Genomic DNA, 16,170 nt, shown 5'->3' with positions numbered 1-16,170 from the left:
CCTTTCAGGTAGTTGTAGAGACTGATGAGGTCTCCCCTCAGCCTTCTCTTCCTCAAACTAAACATTCCCAGCTCCTTCAAGGGTTCTTCATAAGATTGATTCTCTAGGCCCTTCACCAGCTTTGTTGCCCTCCTCTGTACTCCCTCCTCTGCAGCCCCAGAATACTCAAGCAGGTCTGAGGGCATCAGCATTCAGATTTTCAATTGTTCCCACCTCTAGAAGAGTGGAAAACATCAAGCCTTCATTACCTAAATTAAATCTTCCTATGATTCTGCAAAAGGCTATATTTGGTGGGGGGTCCTGAGTTTCCTCAGTGCTCAGCAGTTTGCAAGAAGGCAAGGAAACTTTTAAGAGAAGACCTTTATTTTTATCAATTAAAAAAAAAAAAAAAAAAAAGAAGAAAAGCTATGTAATTGCTTTTCATTTGTATAGAACTTGCAGTTCTGCTCCACTTCACCTGTTAGTGCTGAAAAGATCAGGTAGGGCAGAAGAAAAGCACACCAATGAAACTAGGCCTGCTTCTTCTGAGAAAATCATAAAGGAGTCATTACTCTGTCAAAACCATGATTTTCCTTCTACCAACATCATTTTACTCTTGAGCAACTCCAATGTATTCAGCAGAGTTACCCCTGAAAGGTTCTGATTAGACACCATGACAAGCAAACCATGTTCTGCTATGTAGCCTTTTGAGATGAACAATGACCACAAGACAACCTAGTCTAAGATTGCTATCTCTGAGGGACTCACTGCCCTGTGCTTCATTTGGATATGTCTCTACTTTCCAAGAATGGCCATGATTTTTAGCAAGTTCCTGACATAAAGTCTTAGGTTAAAGGTAGTTGATAAAAGTAAAATGCTCCCATTTAGGAGTTTGCCCTCTCAAATACCCATTGTTTTAAAAAGTCTTTAAAACAGTGCCTTTTAAATATTTAGCACGTGTGCCCAACACCTACAACTGCCTTGACCTTTTTGAATGCAGAATGGCCTTTAAAGAGAAAAATATTAAGACTTTGCATTGTGGTGATGACATTTTAAATGAAATTGGCAGTTGTCTGTAGAAATGCTCTTAGCCCTGCTCAGCTGAAACTGTGTGTGCTGACTGTGCATTTCTGGGTTATTAATCTAGAGGGTCTTTTGCTTCCTTCTTGTTCCTAGTTTCTGTAGGTTATGAGTATGAGTCCTGTCCTGACTTGATCCTGTGGGAGAAGAGAACAGCTGTGCTTCAGGGTTATGAAATTGATGCTTCCAAACTTGGAGGATGGTCCCTGGACAAACATCATGCCCTCAACATACAAAGTGGTAGGTTGACTGTAACACATAAAAATAACGCGGTGTTGCATGGCCCAGTTGCTTCTTATTAAGAATTCAAGAAAAGGGAAGGAAAGAAACACATCCAATGTCTACTCTCTCATGTATTTTATTGACACAGTATTTCTAGTAACCTACCTTTAGAACTAAATGATGTGCATAAATCCAAAAGAAGCCAGCCATCATGAACTAGTTGAGTTTGAGCATGTTTGACTACATGTCTTAAAAGAAGGGAATTAACAATTAAAGTATTCCTAAAATAACAAAAGGAAGATTGAACCTGCAGATTGAACCTACCACTGACCATAAACCCACTCAGACACATCCTCCAACCTTCTGCAAGTGTATTTGCAGAAATAAAGGACTTCATGGGTCATGAGGGAGAGTCCCATGAGCTATGGAATTTCTTTTTTTACCTAGGAGACTGCAAATTAGAGAGCAAGACCCAGGAAATGTATTTCATTCAAAGGTAAAGACAGTCTTGCTCTCCCTACATTTTTTCATCAGGAAATGTAATGGGTCTATAAAAAATGCTTCAGGTAAGGGGCTCCTCATTTGAAATCAGCGCAAAACAATAATATAGATGATAAACCTTAGAATCATATAATCGTTTAGGTTGGAAAAGACCTTTAATATCATCAAGTCCAGCCATAAATTGATCATTGCCAAATCCACCACTATGCCATGTCCTTGCCACTTGACACATTCCCCAGCTGCCATCCAACATTGCCCGTTTGTGCTCCCTTTGGACTCAGCTTCCCTATCTCTCTTTAACTCCCTTATTTCTGTTTTCTCTCTCCAGGCATCTTGCATAAAGGAAATGGGGAAAACCAGTTTATTTCCCAGCAGCCGCCTGTAATCGGAAGCATTATGGGCAACGGCCGCAGACGTAGCATTTCTTGTCCAAGCTGCAATGGTCTTGCAGATGGGAACAAACTCCTGGCTCCTGTTGCCCTAACATGTGGGTCTGATGGAAGTCTTTACGTTGGAGATTTCAACTACATCCGAAGGATCTTCCCCTCTGGCAATGTTACCAACATCCTGGAGCTGAGGTAAGTTGTGCTGAATGTGGCCACTATAATTATGCCCTCAAGTTCTGCAGAAATGTTATATATCCAAAAGGAAAATGAGCAAAACTCTTAAAAAAGCCTGCAGAATCACAGGAAAAAAAAAAAAAAAAATCTGTCCAGATTTGCCTTCTGCAACTCTGCTGACTTTGATTTACACCAGAGAAACACAAGTCTAACAAGTTCTTCCAGAACTGAATCACACACCAAAAATATTGACACATTTCTGTCCTGTTAAATCAGTCTGTGTCAATGTGTCCCTTTTGGTGTAGTTAGAGATCAGAGGGAATTCTTAAAACTAACAGGCTCTGAGAGAACCTAAAGTTGGAAGGACACAGCACTGATGAGGATATGTAGAGGTTAATGAGGACAGGTGATCATTCATACTTAAAACAGGATGATCACCTAGGGAATTACAGACTCCAGTTGTTTTTATGGAAACAAACATATATCAGCTCTTCTCAGTTCCCAACTGAACAGCAGTGTCAGGGTGAATGTGCCAATGGATCATCTGAAAGTAAGTGAAGTGTTTCTATTTACCCCAAATATAAATAAATAAATATATATATTAGGAGAACCAGGGAGGCTCATGAAAGACGATAAATTGAAAACAAGGAAGAACAGGGAAGAGTATATATTTGTCCCAGGTTCTGAGGAAATTAAAAAGATTGTGACTGAATCAAAATTTCAGATTGACCTCACTGGGGATATTTTTTCCTGTCTTAAAATTTCTACAACAAATACAATTACCTATTTCAAAGTTCCAGGGCCTGATTCTGGATGCTGTGTGGCCAGACAAGACTCACCCCAGGAAACTCAGTAAAGTTAAATTATTGTTTCTGAATTAATTTTCTTCTTCATGGACCTGACCTAAGGTCAATATGAGGTTAGCATGGTAGGAAGGTTCACCTTTCCACTTACCTCTCAATATCTGGCCTGAAAGTGGGAATCTTCCAGAAAGTAGGAACCTCCCTGCTCTGCTGAGATTTAATGTCCTAGCTGCTGATGACAAAAGGCTCCATGTCTGCAAGGACTGCCATGTGGAAGCTTGCTAGACAGCTTACTAGAGCAGCAGAGTCCAATACATTGCTTTGTATTTGCTCCACAGGGCCACAGGTGAAAATGAAAGACACGATGCAGCAAGATTGGTGCATGATCCCATTAGTCCCTTGTTTACAAATACCCCACAGTCCTTAAACCTTGCTGAAGTTCTTACCTGGCATGCAGAACCATTGACATAGATCATGGTGTATGAGAAAAAAAGTTCAGACAGCCATCACAAGGCTGGCACTTACAGAAGAGGTGTCTTGATATGTTCACAGGGCAGCAAGGGCATTGAATTAGGAAGCCCAGAATGAGATGTTTACAGCCACATTCCAGAGGGCTGGGATACCTTCTGAGCAAATAAGCAAGAACCTGATTCTTGCTATTCTCTTACATGAGGTCCAAGGACATAGTAACTCTCATGTTTGTAAGGTGGGAAACTGGGATAAATCTTCAGACCTGGTCCACATTAAAGAATGTAATGTTCTTCCAGTGCCAGAAAGTTATTTTAATGACTAAAGGTGAGATTTCCAGAGAGCCTAGATGATTTGGGGCCCAAATCCCATTGCAACTGAGTGGGATTAATATCTCATTCCCAGACGTACAGTTTTGAAAACCCAATCCCTGTTTCATTGTCAGTGGAAATACCAGACCCAGCAGAGATTTTGCAGAGAATGTCCTGATTGGAGAAGAGAAAATTGTAAGCCTTGACAGAGTAGCCTTGCTGGCTTTTGTGCAGAGCCACAGAGTTAAATTTACTCCAGGGTTAAATCTGCTGGAACGTTTGCTGCTTCATCTGTGCAAACACTTAAGTTACTGAATCTAATAAACATTTCTTCACTCGGGTGTGCCATAAAGTAAGTGGGTTCAGATGCTGTCTGACCAAGAGCTATGGAGGAAATCCATTGCTTTGGGACTAAATGGAGTTTGCTTGTGTCTTCTCAAATCAGCATCTCCTTGGAGATTAACACTTTCACTATATGGCTTTTGGGTTTTGTTCTGGGGAGGTGTGGTTTGAGTGTAGTGTTCTGTCACAGAGAGGAAAGCAAATAGATTGTGGGTTGCAGGTAACTGCAGCTGGGTATGTAACCAGGGTCTAGACCCATTAAAAACGTCCACCTCAACATAATTTCAGTCCTCTGGGCTAGAGTTCATGAGGTCACAGCAACAAACTGCCACCCGTAACTATGCAATTGTTGAGTTACCTTTGTAAATCACAAGGTATTGCTTTGACTGAGAGTAAAAATACTGTTAAGGTATCTGCATCTACATATATTTAGCTCAGTACTGCTTTGAATGGTAAAGTCTGCCTGGTCCCATCTCCTGCATAAGTTAATAGCTCCAAGCAGGTGAGATCAAACTTCCTTTGTGATATGCAGCAGTACATAAGTGAGCTCACTGCCAAGTGATATCCAATATAAAATATATCAGTGTCATTCCAGCTAAGTCTTTATTTATTATTGCATTGTATGATACAGTTACTGTCAAGTTTTCAATCTGCTAATAATGCATCGAACTGAGCTGCTAACACCTCATTCTCTCTTCTGTTCCCTGCTTTCCTGTCTTCTGTCAGAAATAAAGATTTCAGACATAGGTAAGCCAACCAGTGGAGAATTCTTATGCTGCTCCCTGTCTTGTTGCATGTTGTTACACAGTGAGCCACAAGTGCTGTTTCCAGATGATTCACTAGCAAATGAAGCTGGCGTGATTAAAATTGGCGTAGGCAATCAGTCATCAGAACTGGGAGCCATTCATCACAGGGCAGAGTCACACCAACTTCTGCATGAGTTGTTATAGCTGGAGACAGGGGGAAGTGTAGACACAAGAAGCAGAGTAACCAGGAGGAGGGTGGAAGGAAAAATGGGTGGGAATTAACCAAGAGTGCAACGTGGGGTCAGTGTCAAGGTACTGGAATAGCTATGATGGAAAAGTAATTTTCATATGGTGAAATGTCTTATTTTTGAGTTTTGGGGAGTGTAACAGGCATAATGAAGGGCCAGATATACCCCAGCATCACCCATTTAGGGAAGTAAGTTTTTGTAATTCTTTGTCAGTCTGAGCTCTTCACAGAGAACCTTCACATTATGTCAAAGTGTGTCAGGCTCAGATAGGAGGTAGCACAACTCAAAGCCTTAGCCAGGAAATGCAATAAAGAAAAAAAAAAAAAAGAGTAATGACAAGAAAACAAGATGAAAGAGAGACTCCTAAATTGGAGCTTTGTCACTAAGAATATTTGTCATTTGGGTTCACTGGAGTTTCAGTGGGTTTGATCCAATCAATTGCATTCAGAATGATGTCAACCTCCTGTCACTGTCTGTGTTTGCAAGGACTTCTCTGGCTCTGACAAGTTCCCTCTCCTTCTCCCCAGTTGCTTTCTAAATTAGAAGCTTAGACTGTGGAGTTGGGTTGCTTGGGTTTTTTTGTTTGGTTTAGTTTTCTTTTTGCATTTGGAATTGGGGATTTTTCTTGCTACATGCTTTTTATGTACTGTTTCTTTGACTTCCTAGGGGCTGTGCAAAACCAGAAATGTTCATTTTATCTGCATGCCTGGAAATGCAATGGAGTAGAAACTGATTTTTTGCCCTATTGCCAGAACATTAATGAAGGGCAGAGTTTCCACACTTAGAATGGACTGGCCCAAAGCATCTATTAGCAGGGCTGGGAGGTTGGTACACAAGACCTCTGCACTGACTGTCTTCATCAGGCTGAGTTCCAGCCCTCCAGCTCCTCTTTCACATCATTTGAAAGCAATAGAAAAATTCATTTCTCTTTGAAACAGCCAGGTTGTATCCTCAATGCCCTAGAAACACACAGGCACTAAAGTGTACCTGCTTTGTCAGTGAAGGGCAGCAGCTGAGTACCTGTCACAAGATGAGGCTTTTATATATTAAGACAATAACTGAGTGAAGATATATGGACTGGCCACAAATGCTGCAGGTGCCAGCAGAGCCTTACAGAGCTGCCAGGGCTTCAGCCTTTAGGCAATTCCTAAAAACTAATAAATGAAATGAAAGAAAGCCAAGACCTGCCTGCTTCACTGCAGTCCAAAGGGGACCAGTGAAGGAAGAGAAGAAGATGAGGAGGAGCTCTAGATCAAATCTTCCTGTCCGTGACAATAGTCAGGGAGTGAGTTAGCAGCTGTTCTGTGTCATTTGCAGTCTGAGCTCTTTTTTTACTTCTTGTTAGGAAGTCTCTGAATTCCTGAGCCACAGGGAAATGAGGAGGTGTAGTCTTAGCTAAAGCTCCAGTGCTTTGAGTTCCAGAAGGTCCTAAGCTTGACACCATTGATAGACAACAGCTGCAAAGGGTGAGATCCACAGGCCTAGGTCTCAGTGGTCTGGAAAAGCTGTAATTCATATGCAAAAGTTTCCTCACTTCAGGGGAAAAGACTCCCAACTATGTAACCTGTGGTGAGCTCGATCTCCAGAGGTTCTGGAACCACCTACCAAGAGACTTGGCTTCACAGCACAACATAGGTAACCAAGGTCTAATTCTGCAACAGCCAAAACAGCTGTATCAACATGGGGAATGTTATCTAGCCCAAAAAGCATCGCCAAATTGTGATTCTTCCCAAATTTACACCCATCTGTCATTCCCTGATAGATTCATAGGAACTTACTCCAGTACGTCTGTGTATGGACTTGTCTTGATGGGCCTGTAGAAGCTAATGACTTTTTCCAAGCGTGGCAAAAATAATTTGCAGTTAATTATAATTGTCTTGTCTCTGTAGGAGCAAGGAGTGCAATGAGGCATTTCTGCCTTGCTAATATACAAAAAGTGACCACACTTAAATACATTTTTCCTTTCTTGTTTCCACTAGCACCTTAGAGAGGCAGATCTACAATTAGCTGCAAAGACAGTTATCTCAGAAAACTGCCCTAGGATTGGATCAACAGTCCTTTGCAGTCCCTGATTTGGCTTATGTCATTGCTGTAAAGTTTTATTATCCAGCCTATGACACTAGAAGAGCTTTGGGCATTGCACAGAAACTGAAAACACTAAAAGGCCAAGTGTAAATTCTGCTCACTGCACTGTGTGGCCTCCTTATGTATTAATCTATTGAATGTCACCCAGGGAAAAAAAAAGGCCAGTACCTCGCACAAGCTATTAAAAAAAAATCCTCTGTTTGTGAGCTGCAGGGTGCTTAGCATGGAGCCATGGAAACACAGCCTTGATGAACAAAAAACCCTTGGCTGCAGGAATTCAGTAGGTCTTTAGTCACCAGCAAATGCATGTGGCCAGAACGGCTCAGAGGGGAAGAGGGCAGCTGGCACAGAAACTTTTACAGAGGTGGTTTCATCTCCTTAAACAGAGACATCTGATCCAAAGAAGCCCCAGGGCTTATTTAGATTTGGTCTATTCAGACAAGCTGCTATGAGTAAGTAACTTTGGTGTTGTGACTGCTCCTGTCTGTTGACCACAGTGAAAGCCAGAGCCACACTGTTTCCAGTAACAGAAGTTTTCCTTTAGAGGAGGTTGTAGATGCCCTTGTGTTTGAGAAACTAAGCTGCAGTACATTTTGTAAGATGTAAGATGTTGAAAGTAAGTCAGACAAACCATACCTTCAAAGTTGTTTTTTTCTCTGCATTGACCACAAAGGGAGTTAAGGCAGCCAGTTCAGATGTAAGCACCTTGTACACTCAGCAGTAAGATGAATCCCTGGCATTGAACAGAAGCCAGTAAAAAGGGGCAGTCTGCTGTCCTGATGTAACCTGCTGAAACCAGGGAACATCTCCCTTTTCTCAGCTTTATTCCTTAGAGATTGTCTTCCCACTTTGGAGCAAGAGGTTTCCTTAGCAGACTCCTCCAAAACATGGGCTGTGGGCCCAAGCAGATAATACCAAGCTTTGCTTGACACCTGTGCATCTATTTTAGTACTACAGAGGCAATCCAAGAGTGTCATGTGTCTCCCTATTCCCTCAGCTTTTTATCACTTTCCTTCTTCCTGTCTGTATTTAAGGAATCATGTAAAGCATAAGCACTTTAAAATGGAGTTTGAATCTCCTGACATGTCTGCAGAGTTCCCCAAATGGTGCTGGTACCATCCTGTTCAAACAATGAGAATGAGAAAATGAAGGGGACCAGGGAAAGCCTATATGCAACCCCAAACAACTGGGATAATTCTGAACCTGGAGGATTGTGCTTTACCAGCATATCATTGTATCACAAGTGTAGAAGGAAGCCATATCACCTTCATTTCACTTCGGCCTGCAGAACTTCTGCCTGTAGAACTGCCCTCATTCCCAGTGACTACACCATCATGCCCACTAATATCCACTAAAGCATCAGTTCTTGGCTAAGAACAAGCTCACCCCATCCCTGCAACTTTTGTTTGTTGCTTCAGGGAACTAAAATATTAATACAGTGCTGAGGGTTTCTTCTTGAAAGCCTTAATAACAAAAGGAAAGCTCTGAATGGAAAATCAGCTCTTCACCTACAGTACTTATCTGCTGGTGGCAATGTCAATATGGGGGATAAATATTCTAAGACTACAACTACTGTAACAAATTAAGTCTTCTGAATGGTAAAAAAAACCTGTCTCTTGTTTTGGTCTGTTATCTAACAGCAATGAGAGAGGATGAAAGGAAAAAAAATCTCCTCTGCTTCGCCCCAGGCAGATTTATTTCACTTGGTGTTCAGTTCAGTCCGATTTGCCTCTTGGATTTTTCTATTGATTGTGGCTTTAAATAAAAAACAAAGCCCCAGTGTTCCCAGCTCCAGTGCTCATGCTTTATCACAGATGAAGGGAAGCAGTTCGGGAACTTTTGCAATACTAACCTATGTTTATTTAGCTTCTCTCATTCTGAAGGATCCCAAAGTGTTAAGCAAAAGCTCCAGTGTGTGATGCTTTGCAATTTGTGTAAGGGCAGAACGTGACACCTTCCCAGTGTAGTGATGAAAACTGTTGGCAGAGGCCAGGGAGGTAAAGTCCAGCTTGATAATTTTAATAGGTTGTGTTTTATCTTCCCTACTCCAAAACATCCTGGGTTCCTGTCCCACACGGTTAAATACTCCACTGCCTAAGCCATTCCAGGAGCCCTTCCACCCAGCAAAGCCCTATGCATGGGGTGGTGTGTAGGAGACCATCATAAGAAAAGCCTAAGAAGTCCAGCCAATTAAAATGAGCCAATATTTCTTATCACTCACACAGAGCCACGCAGAAGAAAAGATATAATTTGTATTTGGGCCACCCATAACATTACTAACATTAGATTTTAAAAGGTAATTGTATGCCTTGGGAGAATTTCACTACTAGCTCACCAGGTGATATCCAAATTTTTAGTGACCCAAGATTATTACCATACCATGGGTAGATTAATTGACATAAGTTTCTACCTCTTCCAAAACACATGTGGTAGTAGAGGTGTGTGTGCCTCTGTGGCATTCAGCTATGCAGAGGATTAAAAGTTTAACCAGTCAGAGCTAATTTTTAAATGATTGTGAACTTTGAAATCACCCCTGCTTTTTTTGTGGCATCAATAGTCAGGACATCACTAATATAACTAAATTTGGGTTACCAGCAACTACTTAAAATACTACCTTAATACGACCTGTTTTTTACTTAGTAAATATAAGTGGGAAGTAGCATTCAGCTTTTCTGCCAGATGAATGTTTTGCTTTTACCTGTTTCTCTGATCTATGGTTAAAAGCAACCAGCAGTTGTTTCAGCATCCATTCTACACAGGAGCTGGGATTAGAAAACAGCTTTAAGATCTCTCTCTTCCCCTGAAGGTTGAAATCAATAATAAAATCCACCAGAGTGAGTCTATGAAATCCAAAAATAAATTACAGTGATAGTGCTGGGATGTGGGAGTGGGAACCTCCCTTTCTGGTACCATTTTTATCCATCTTGGGGAAAGTCATTAGCCTTTGCCCATCTGCAAATGGCCTGCTGCAAGATTGTGCTTTCCAGGCAAAGATTATAAAGAATTGCAAAGTGCCATTAAAAATGTCCTCCTCTTGTCCACCTCCCATGCAAAATAGAGATTAGGAACAGCTCAAAACCAGACTGACATTCAGCTGGGCTTTGTTAGGACAGTCAGCAGAAAATGCAAGGCCCTGATCAAAATGGATGATGGTTTCCCACAGGGAACTTCTTCCACCAGTGTTGAAGCCACTTGCTTAGTGTGAGTGACATGCAGGTAAATGAAATAATACCCTACCAGCCTGCTGTCATTGGAAAGGAATACAGATGGAGACTGAACTGTCAGGCTGGAGCTGTCTTGAAGGTCAGAGCATTTTATTTAGCAAGAATCACTGTCATTTGTGAAGATGAAATCTGTTCAGACTTTAATAGGATAAATCACAAGGGATATTCAAGAATAAATCAGAAAGGCTTTTTCCCAAAGTATTAAGTAATTTGAATGAAGAACCAACTTACAGCTTTTTTAAGCAGATAATAATTCAGTAGTTTTTATGTGTCTGAAGTGGGGTTAATTTTCCTAACATAAAGGTTGAAAGAAAGAGGAAATTTCTTATAATGAGGGATAGAGGCAACTGTGATCAATGCTCAGGCTTCCAACCAGCTTTTCCTGGAACAATTCCATGAAGTGCAAAACTGTGAACTATGGCCTGTACATTTATCATGAATTTTTGGGACCTGATGAGTTTGGACAGCTTGAAGGTGTTCTGGAGAAGAGTAGAGGCTTTTTCCTACTTGTTCTAATTACTGCTTAGCCTTTCTTAGAAGTAAGGAGACCTCTGTTCTGGCAGCAGGTTACAAATTTCATCTGTTGGTTTCAGGCTTAGAAGAGATGCAGCTCAATTCACACTAGTAATAAAACACTTAATTTTCATAAAAGAAATTAATAAGTTTAATACCTATATTAAACTATAGATAGAATCCTTGAAAGACATTTTTTTATTTGTGTCTAAATTAATCTAGTGTTCTTTTCTGGCCAGTCTCACTGAATGCTTTCCATAAAGTGGATGCTAGTTTATCAGTTTCTTCAGTCTTGGGCTCATTTAGTGTTGTAGTCATGGAGCTAAAAACATCCTTCTGTCTTCTCACCCCATTCTATCACCACCCTTTCTTGTTTTTGAGGAAGCAGGGAATGAAAGGGGTTTACCAGGGGACTGATGCTCAGGTTTCTCAGTCCTCCTCCTAGTTCATGTTTTACTTAGGGCAAAACATGACACTCCAAGGACTATTTTGTTTCTCTCTTCTGTGAGGTCCAGCTGAACTCAGTGGCAGGACTTCCCCTGATCTCCACAAAGGCAGGACAGGACTCTTAAAGTCTTTGCTGGAGTCAGCAAGAACGCCAGAAAAGCCTTGGTGCAGTGATTTTCAAGAGCATTCCTGCAAATGCTTTTCACCTGGGAATCTGCTTTTATAATTTTGTCCTGGGGTCTTTCTTGGAGTGGGGGGAGTGATTTGATTTTTTTACTTTGTTTTCTGCACCTCGTCTACTATGCTTTCCTTTCACTTTCTGGCACTGCACTAACATCAGTCTCAGGATTGTGTCTAAATTAATCAATTAAGCAATCCCAGGCACTGGAACTCAACCTAGAGTAGTTCCTGGCATGAGTTTGCTTGGGCCAGCAAGCCTGTCGTGTGGTAGCTGCCCTCTGTTCCTGAGAGCACCCCGGGCACAGCAACTGGTAACAGATACAGCTCAGGTTCCTGTGCTGTAACACACCGTGGTCTAACAGCAAACACAGCACTGCTTCCCTTGCCCACTCTGTCTGCCTAGTGCCTTTTTATTCTCTTAAGTGCTTGCATTGCCTGTCGCCTTTAGGAAACAAATAATCAAAAAAATATTAACATCATACCCTTGTTTTTCAGCCACAGCCCAGCTCATAAGTATTACTTGACCACAGATCCAATCAGTGGCTCCATCTACCTCTCCGACACCAACAGCCGACGTATCTATAAGATCAAGTCAACCACGTCAGTGAAGGACATCGTGAAGAATTCAGAGGTCTTGGCTGGAACTGGGGATCAGTGCCTCCCGTTTGATGACACCCGCTGTGGAGATGGAGGCAAAGGCACTGATGCCACCCTTACCAACCCCAGGGGTGAGACTGATTCTTCTCCATGGGCCTTTATAAAGGGGTCTTTTTGAAAGGGGCTTGTTTAGTCGTGCAGGAGACTGTTCTCCTCTCCAGTTCAGAAAATGAGCTTGGATTTTGCTGGGATTCCCATATCAACCCACAAACACATCTGAAGGGCTTGCCTCTGTAAATGAGTCGGTATGGGTCAACCTCAGCCACTCCTGGTTCTTCTTATTGAGATGACTGAGGAGTGCCAGACCAGAGGACTGTAGTGATGGGCATATGGCCAAAAGGCAACAGAATAAAGCCACCCATTAGTTTGATGCCTGATTAGCCACTATTTCTTACCAAATATCAGTGTTTGGTCCTCCCCAGTCTGGACTGGGTCCACTTACATTCAGTTCACTGAGGTTTTCTTGACACTAAAAAGTAAAACACTCTATAAGAATTGCTATCTATATAAAACAGCAACAAAAGCAGCAACTGCTGCATATGTTAATTGAGATTTATAAATGGACATTATACCATGGCATCCAGCTTATATCGTATAGAGGGGTGGATACTAATTTCAGTATGGGAATGGTCTGCTTCAGCATGAGCTCACCTGGCTCCTGATTAGCTTACTTAAATGTGATAAAAGCACAGTCAAATCAGAATAAAAGCACCACACAGGCTTTGTGACTGTGAACTAAATTGTTCTAAACAGGTTTAGCCAAACATATGTAGTCCTGTGTGTAGCCAAGACTTCAGTCTGGCAGTCTCAAGGTAACAGGCTCTGCATATGTCATTCCTCCCAGCTGTCCACAACTCCTAAGAAAAAAACACAGAGGGTATAAAGATGAGGTGCAAGATACTGTTGTTGTACACACCTTCTGCAGTGTCTGTGAAGGTGGGCAAAGAAAGATTCCCATGCAGATTTCCAAGCCTCTCCCAACCTCTTTGTAAAGCAACTTCCCAGCAAAACCTGGGCATCCTTTAACAAGTAATTTAACAAAGAGCAGGTAAGATAAAGACAGCTGAGCTGTGATATCTCCTCTTGGATAAACTTCTCAGGAAGTTATTTTTCTTGACAAAGAGATGATATTATTGTCCAAGAAATGCAACCTGATTTAGTGATCTTTTCTGTCTGCTCTAGTTGTGATTATTTTTTTGCTGTTACATGTCAGCTAGTTGATTCCTGGCAAGACATGGAAAAATACACCTTGGGAGACTTGTTCTTTGCCAAGTGCACTGAAAGCTGAACTGCTACCCTGGTAATGTCCAAAGGGCCCAGCATGGTTTCCAAGCACTCCAGACTCCCCTGACATGACAGTTATATGGCAGTAAAGTATTGCCAGAGGCACAGATATAGAAAGGGAACAGCTACCCGTGGACAGGTTGCCATGCAGAAATGATCTCACAAAAAGAAAATTAAGTGACTTGGGCAGAGAGATTCAGACAGTCCAGCAGATGAGTCATGAGATCAGGGAATCCAAAAATCTGTAATCCAATTTTCTACACCACTTTGATTTTCAACCAGTGAAAAACAAAACCAACCAAGCCAGTGCTTTTGTTGGACATCCCTTCTCCCTTGTACCAGATAAGAGGAATATTATTCATTTCCCTCCGTGGATGAATGTTGCAAGGTTTAGATGAATCATGTTTCTGCTTTGCTATGGGAAACAGAGCTCTGAAGTTCAAAGCTTTCAGCACTGAAATTCTCCTTGTTGGCAATTCAAGCTCTCAGGAGACTGTTCTTCCACCTCAGAAATGTAACAGCAAAACACATGCGTTCATTCCTCAAAGCTCCCAAAATTTCACAAAATAGAAGTAAATTGAGGGTGAAAGAGGAAATGACACAAAGTAACATGGCAAGGAGATAATAATAACCCAGAAAGCCCACACTGCCAATAGCAGGTTCGTAAACAGTGTTCCCTGATCTGGTTCTAGCCTGAGTTAGCCAAGTTGGCTGAGGCAGCAGCTTTAGCAGGTGTGACTCACTTTCCATTCACCTCAATAAATGATTAACAGTGAAAATTCACACTGACAATGTCATGTCAGTATTGTTTGTATCTCACAGTGGGTCATCCTAGCAGAAAAATCCAGCAAATGCTCTTCTTTCATGTACTTCACAATAGTTCACAACAAAAATGACTTATTGTACAAGTAACTAGTAGTCCTCAGGTTACCCTTTAGCTTCCCTGCCTTGGCAGGGGAATAAACACTCATAAATGAATGGTAAGAGGAAATGATTCTGTCACTGTAGAGATAACACCTGACTAGGAAAGGACTTGGAAAATTCAGTTCTTCAAGAATCACCACTCTTCATGGGACTCTGCTTTTTAAGGCTAAAGCTGTTTTTTTCACTGAAAAGAGATAATTCATGCAATGTCAGATTTGTGTATTTAGAGGACGTCTTTGCACTTGTTCAAAAATTGTAAGGTAACAAAATCTTGCCTACACTTTCATGATGTTTTAATTAGCTGATGTTTGCAGTTTGCTGGGAAATACTGAGGGAATACAGGCCTGCCAAGTGAAAAACAGCAGTTCATGAAGACTAGAGAATCAGTCATGAGGTGTCAATATATACTTTAGCTTCTACCTTTAGCCTTTTGGATCAGTCAGGCATCTGGGGCAAGCAGGTTTTTTTGCTCTCTTCTCAGTGGAAAGCAACTGGTAGACTCAAGGTGGTTCATTTTATGCCAGTGCACATGTCCAAGGATCTGGATGTGCCAGTCTCCTCCTGGAGATGATAGCTTGAAGGATGAGGTCCCCAGCCCAGCTCACACCATTCAGAATGTTTCTCCACTTTCTGAGCAGCAGCCTTTTCCCACAGCATTGATTAACTTCTCCAGTTCCCACTGCACTTCCTGTCAGTTCAGGATGAGTAATTTCTTAGAATCATAGAATCCTAGAATAGTTTGGGTTGGAAGGAACCTTCAAAGATAATTTAGTTAAACCTACCTGGCATGGACAGGGACACCTCCCACTAGATTGCTTCCCTGGGCAATCTGGGCCAGTGTCTCACCAACCACACACAAAACAAAATGTGTTCCAATGCCTAACCTAAGTGTCTCCTCTTCCAGTGTAAAGCCCTTCCCCCTTGTCTTCTCACCAGGTGTACTTGAACAAGTCTCACCCCTGTACCAGTACCTGCTGGATAGAGGTTCTTGTCTTTCTGCAGTGAAACAGCACTCCTTTTAGTTGATCAGCTTAGGTGAGACATTAGGAGGGAAAAAACCCCACGCTAGGAATTTAACTCTTCCCCAGTCTTGGTCATCTCCAGCAAAGGTAGGCTGTACAGAGGACAGGTAGATCAACAGATGCAGTAGTGATGGCAGTTCTTTGGTCAGGGAGCTGTTAGGAACCAGTCTGCTACTTCTAATTTATTTGCCACAGAGCACAGCAAAGCTTTCAGATGCTAATGAATTTCAATATATCCTTGCAAATTAAAGTGTTAGCACTTTCTAATTATCATCTGCTAATAATGATCCTCTTCTACAAGCAATCTAAAGAAAAATTAAAACTCCAGCTTGTCAGAGCATTTGTTTTCATCTGAGTACTCACCAGTGATTCTCCTCAGGAAAATGTTGTGGCAAAGAAATTACCAAGGAGCCTGCAATTAAGAGAGATTTCAGTGACAAGTCTGACACAATTGGAAGAAGGTTTCAGAAGGGACAGGGAGGGGAGGGACATCTCATTCATTTAGCACCACAAAAACAATACAAAATGAAGTAATTAATTTGGAGACAGATTGCTTCCTTCACTGTGTCCTGCT

At 41.7% G+C, this 16,170-nt stretch overlaps 1 protein-coding gene across 1 annotated transcript in view; it reads left to right on the top strand.

Annotated features, from left to right (window-relative positions):
• Window positions 1-16,170, top strand: part of TENM4 (teneurin transmembrane protein 4) — a 358,617-nt gene that overhangs the window by 289,707 nt on the left and 52,740 nt on the right. Inside the window, exons 19-22 of the mRNA XM_010001914.1 lie at window positions 1,156-1,299; window positions 2,111-2,360; window positions 4,993-5,013; window positions 12,205-12,437. Coding sequence (XP_010000216.1) covers window positions 1,156-1,299; window positions 2,111-2,360; window positions 4,993-5,013; window positions 12,205-12,437 — 648 coding nt within the window. The remainder of the gene's footprint in view (window positions 1-1,155; window positions 1,300-2,110; window positions 2,361-4,992; window positions 5,014-12,204; window positions 12,438-16,170) is intronic.

Source organism: Chaetura pelagica, unplaced genomic scaffold (assembly GCF_000747805.2).
Source record: "Chaetura pelagica isolate M959 unplaced genomic scaffold, ChaPel_1.0 scaffold607, whole genome shotgun sequence".
Lineage (NCBI taxonomy): Eukaryota > Metazoa > Chordata > Aves > Apodiformes > Apodidae > Chaetura > Chaetura pelagica.
The sequence above is the reverse complement of the archived record's forward strand: the minus strand, read 5'-3'. Positions and strand labels throughout refer to the sequence as shown.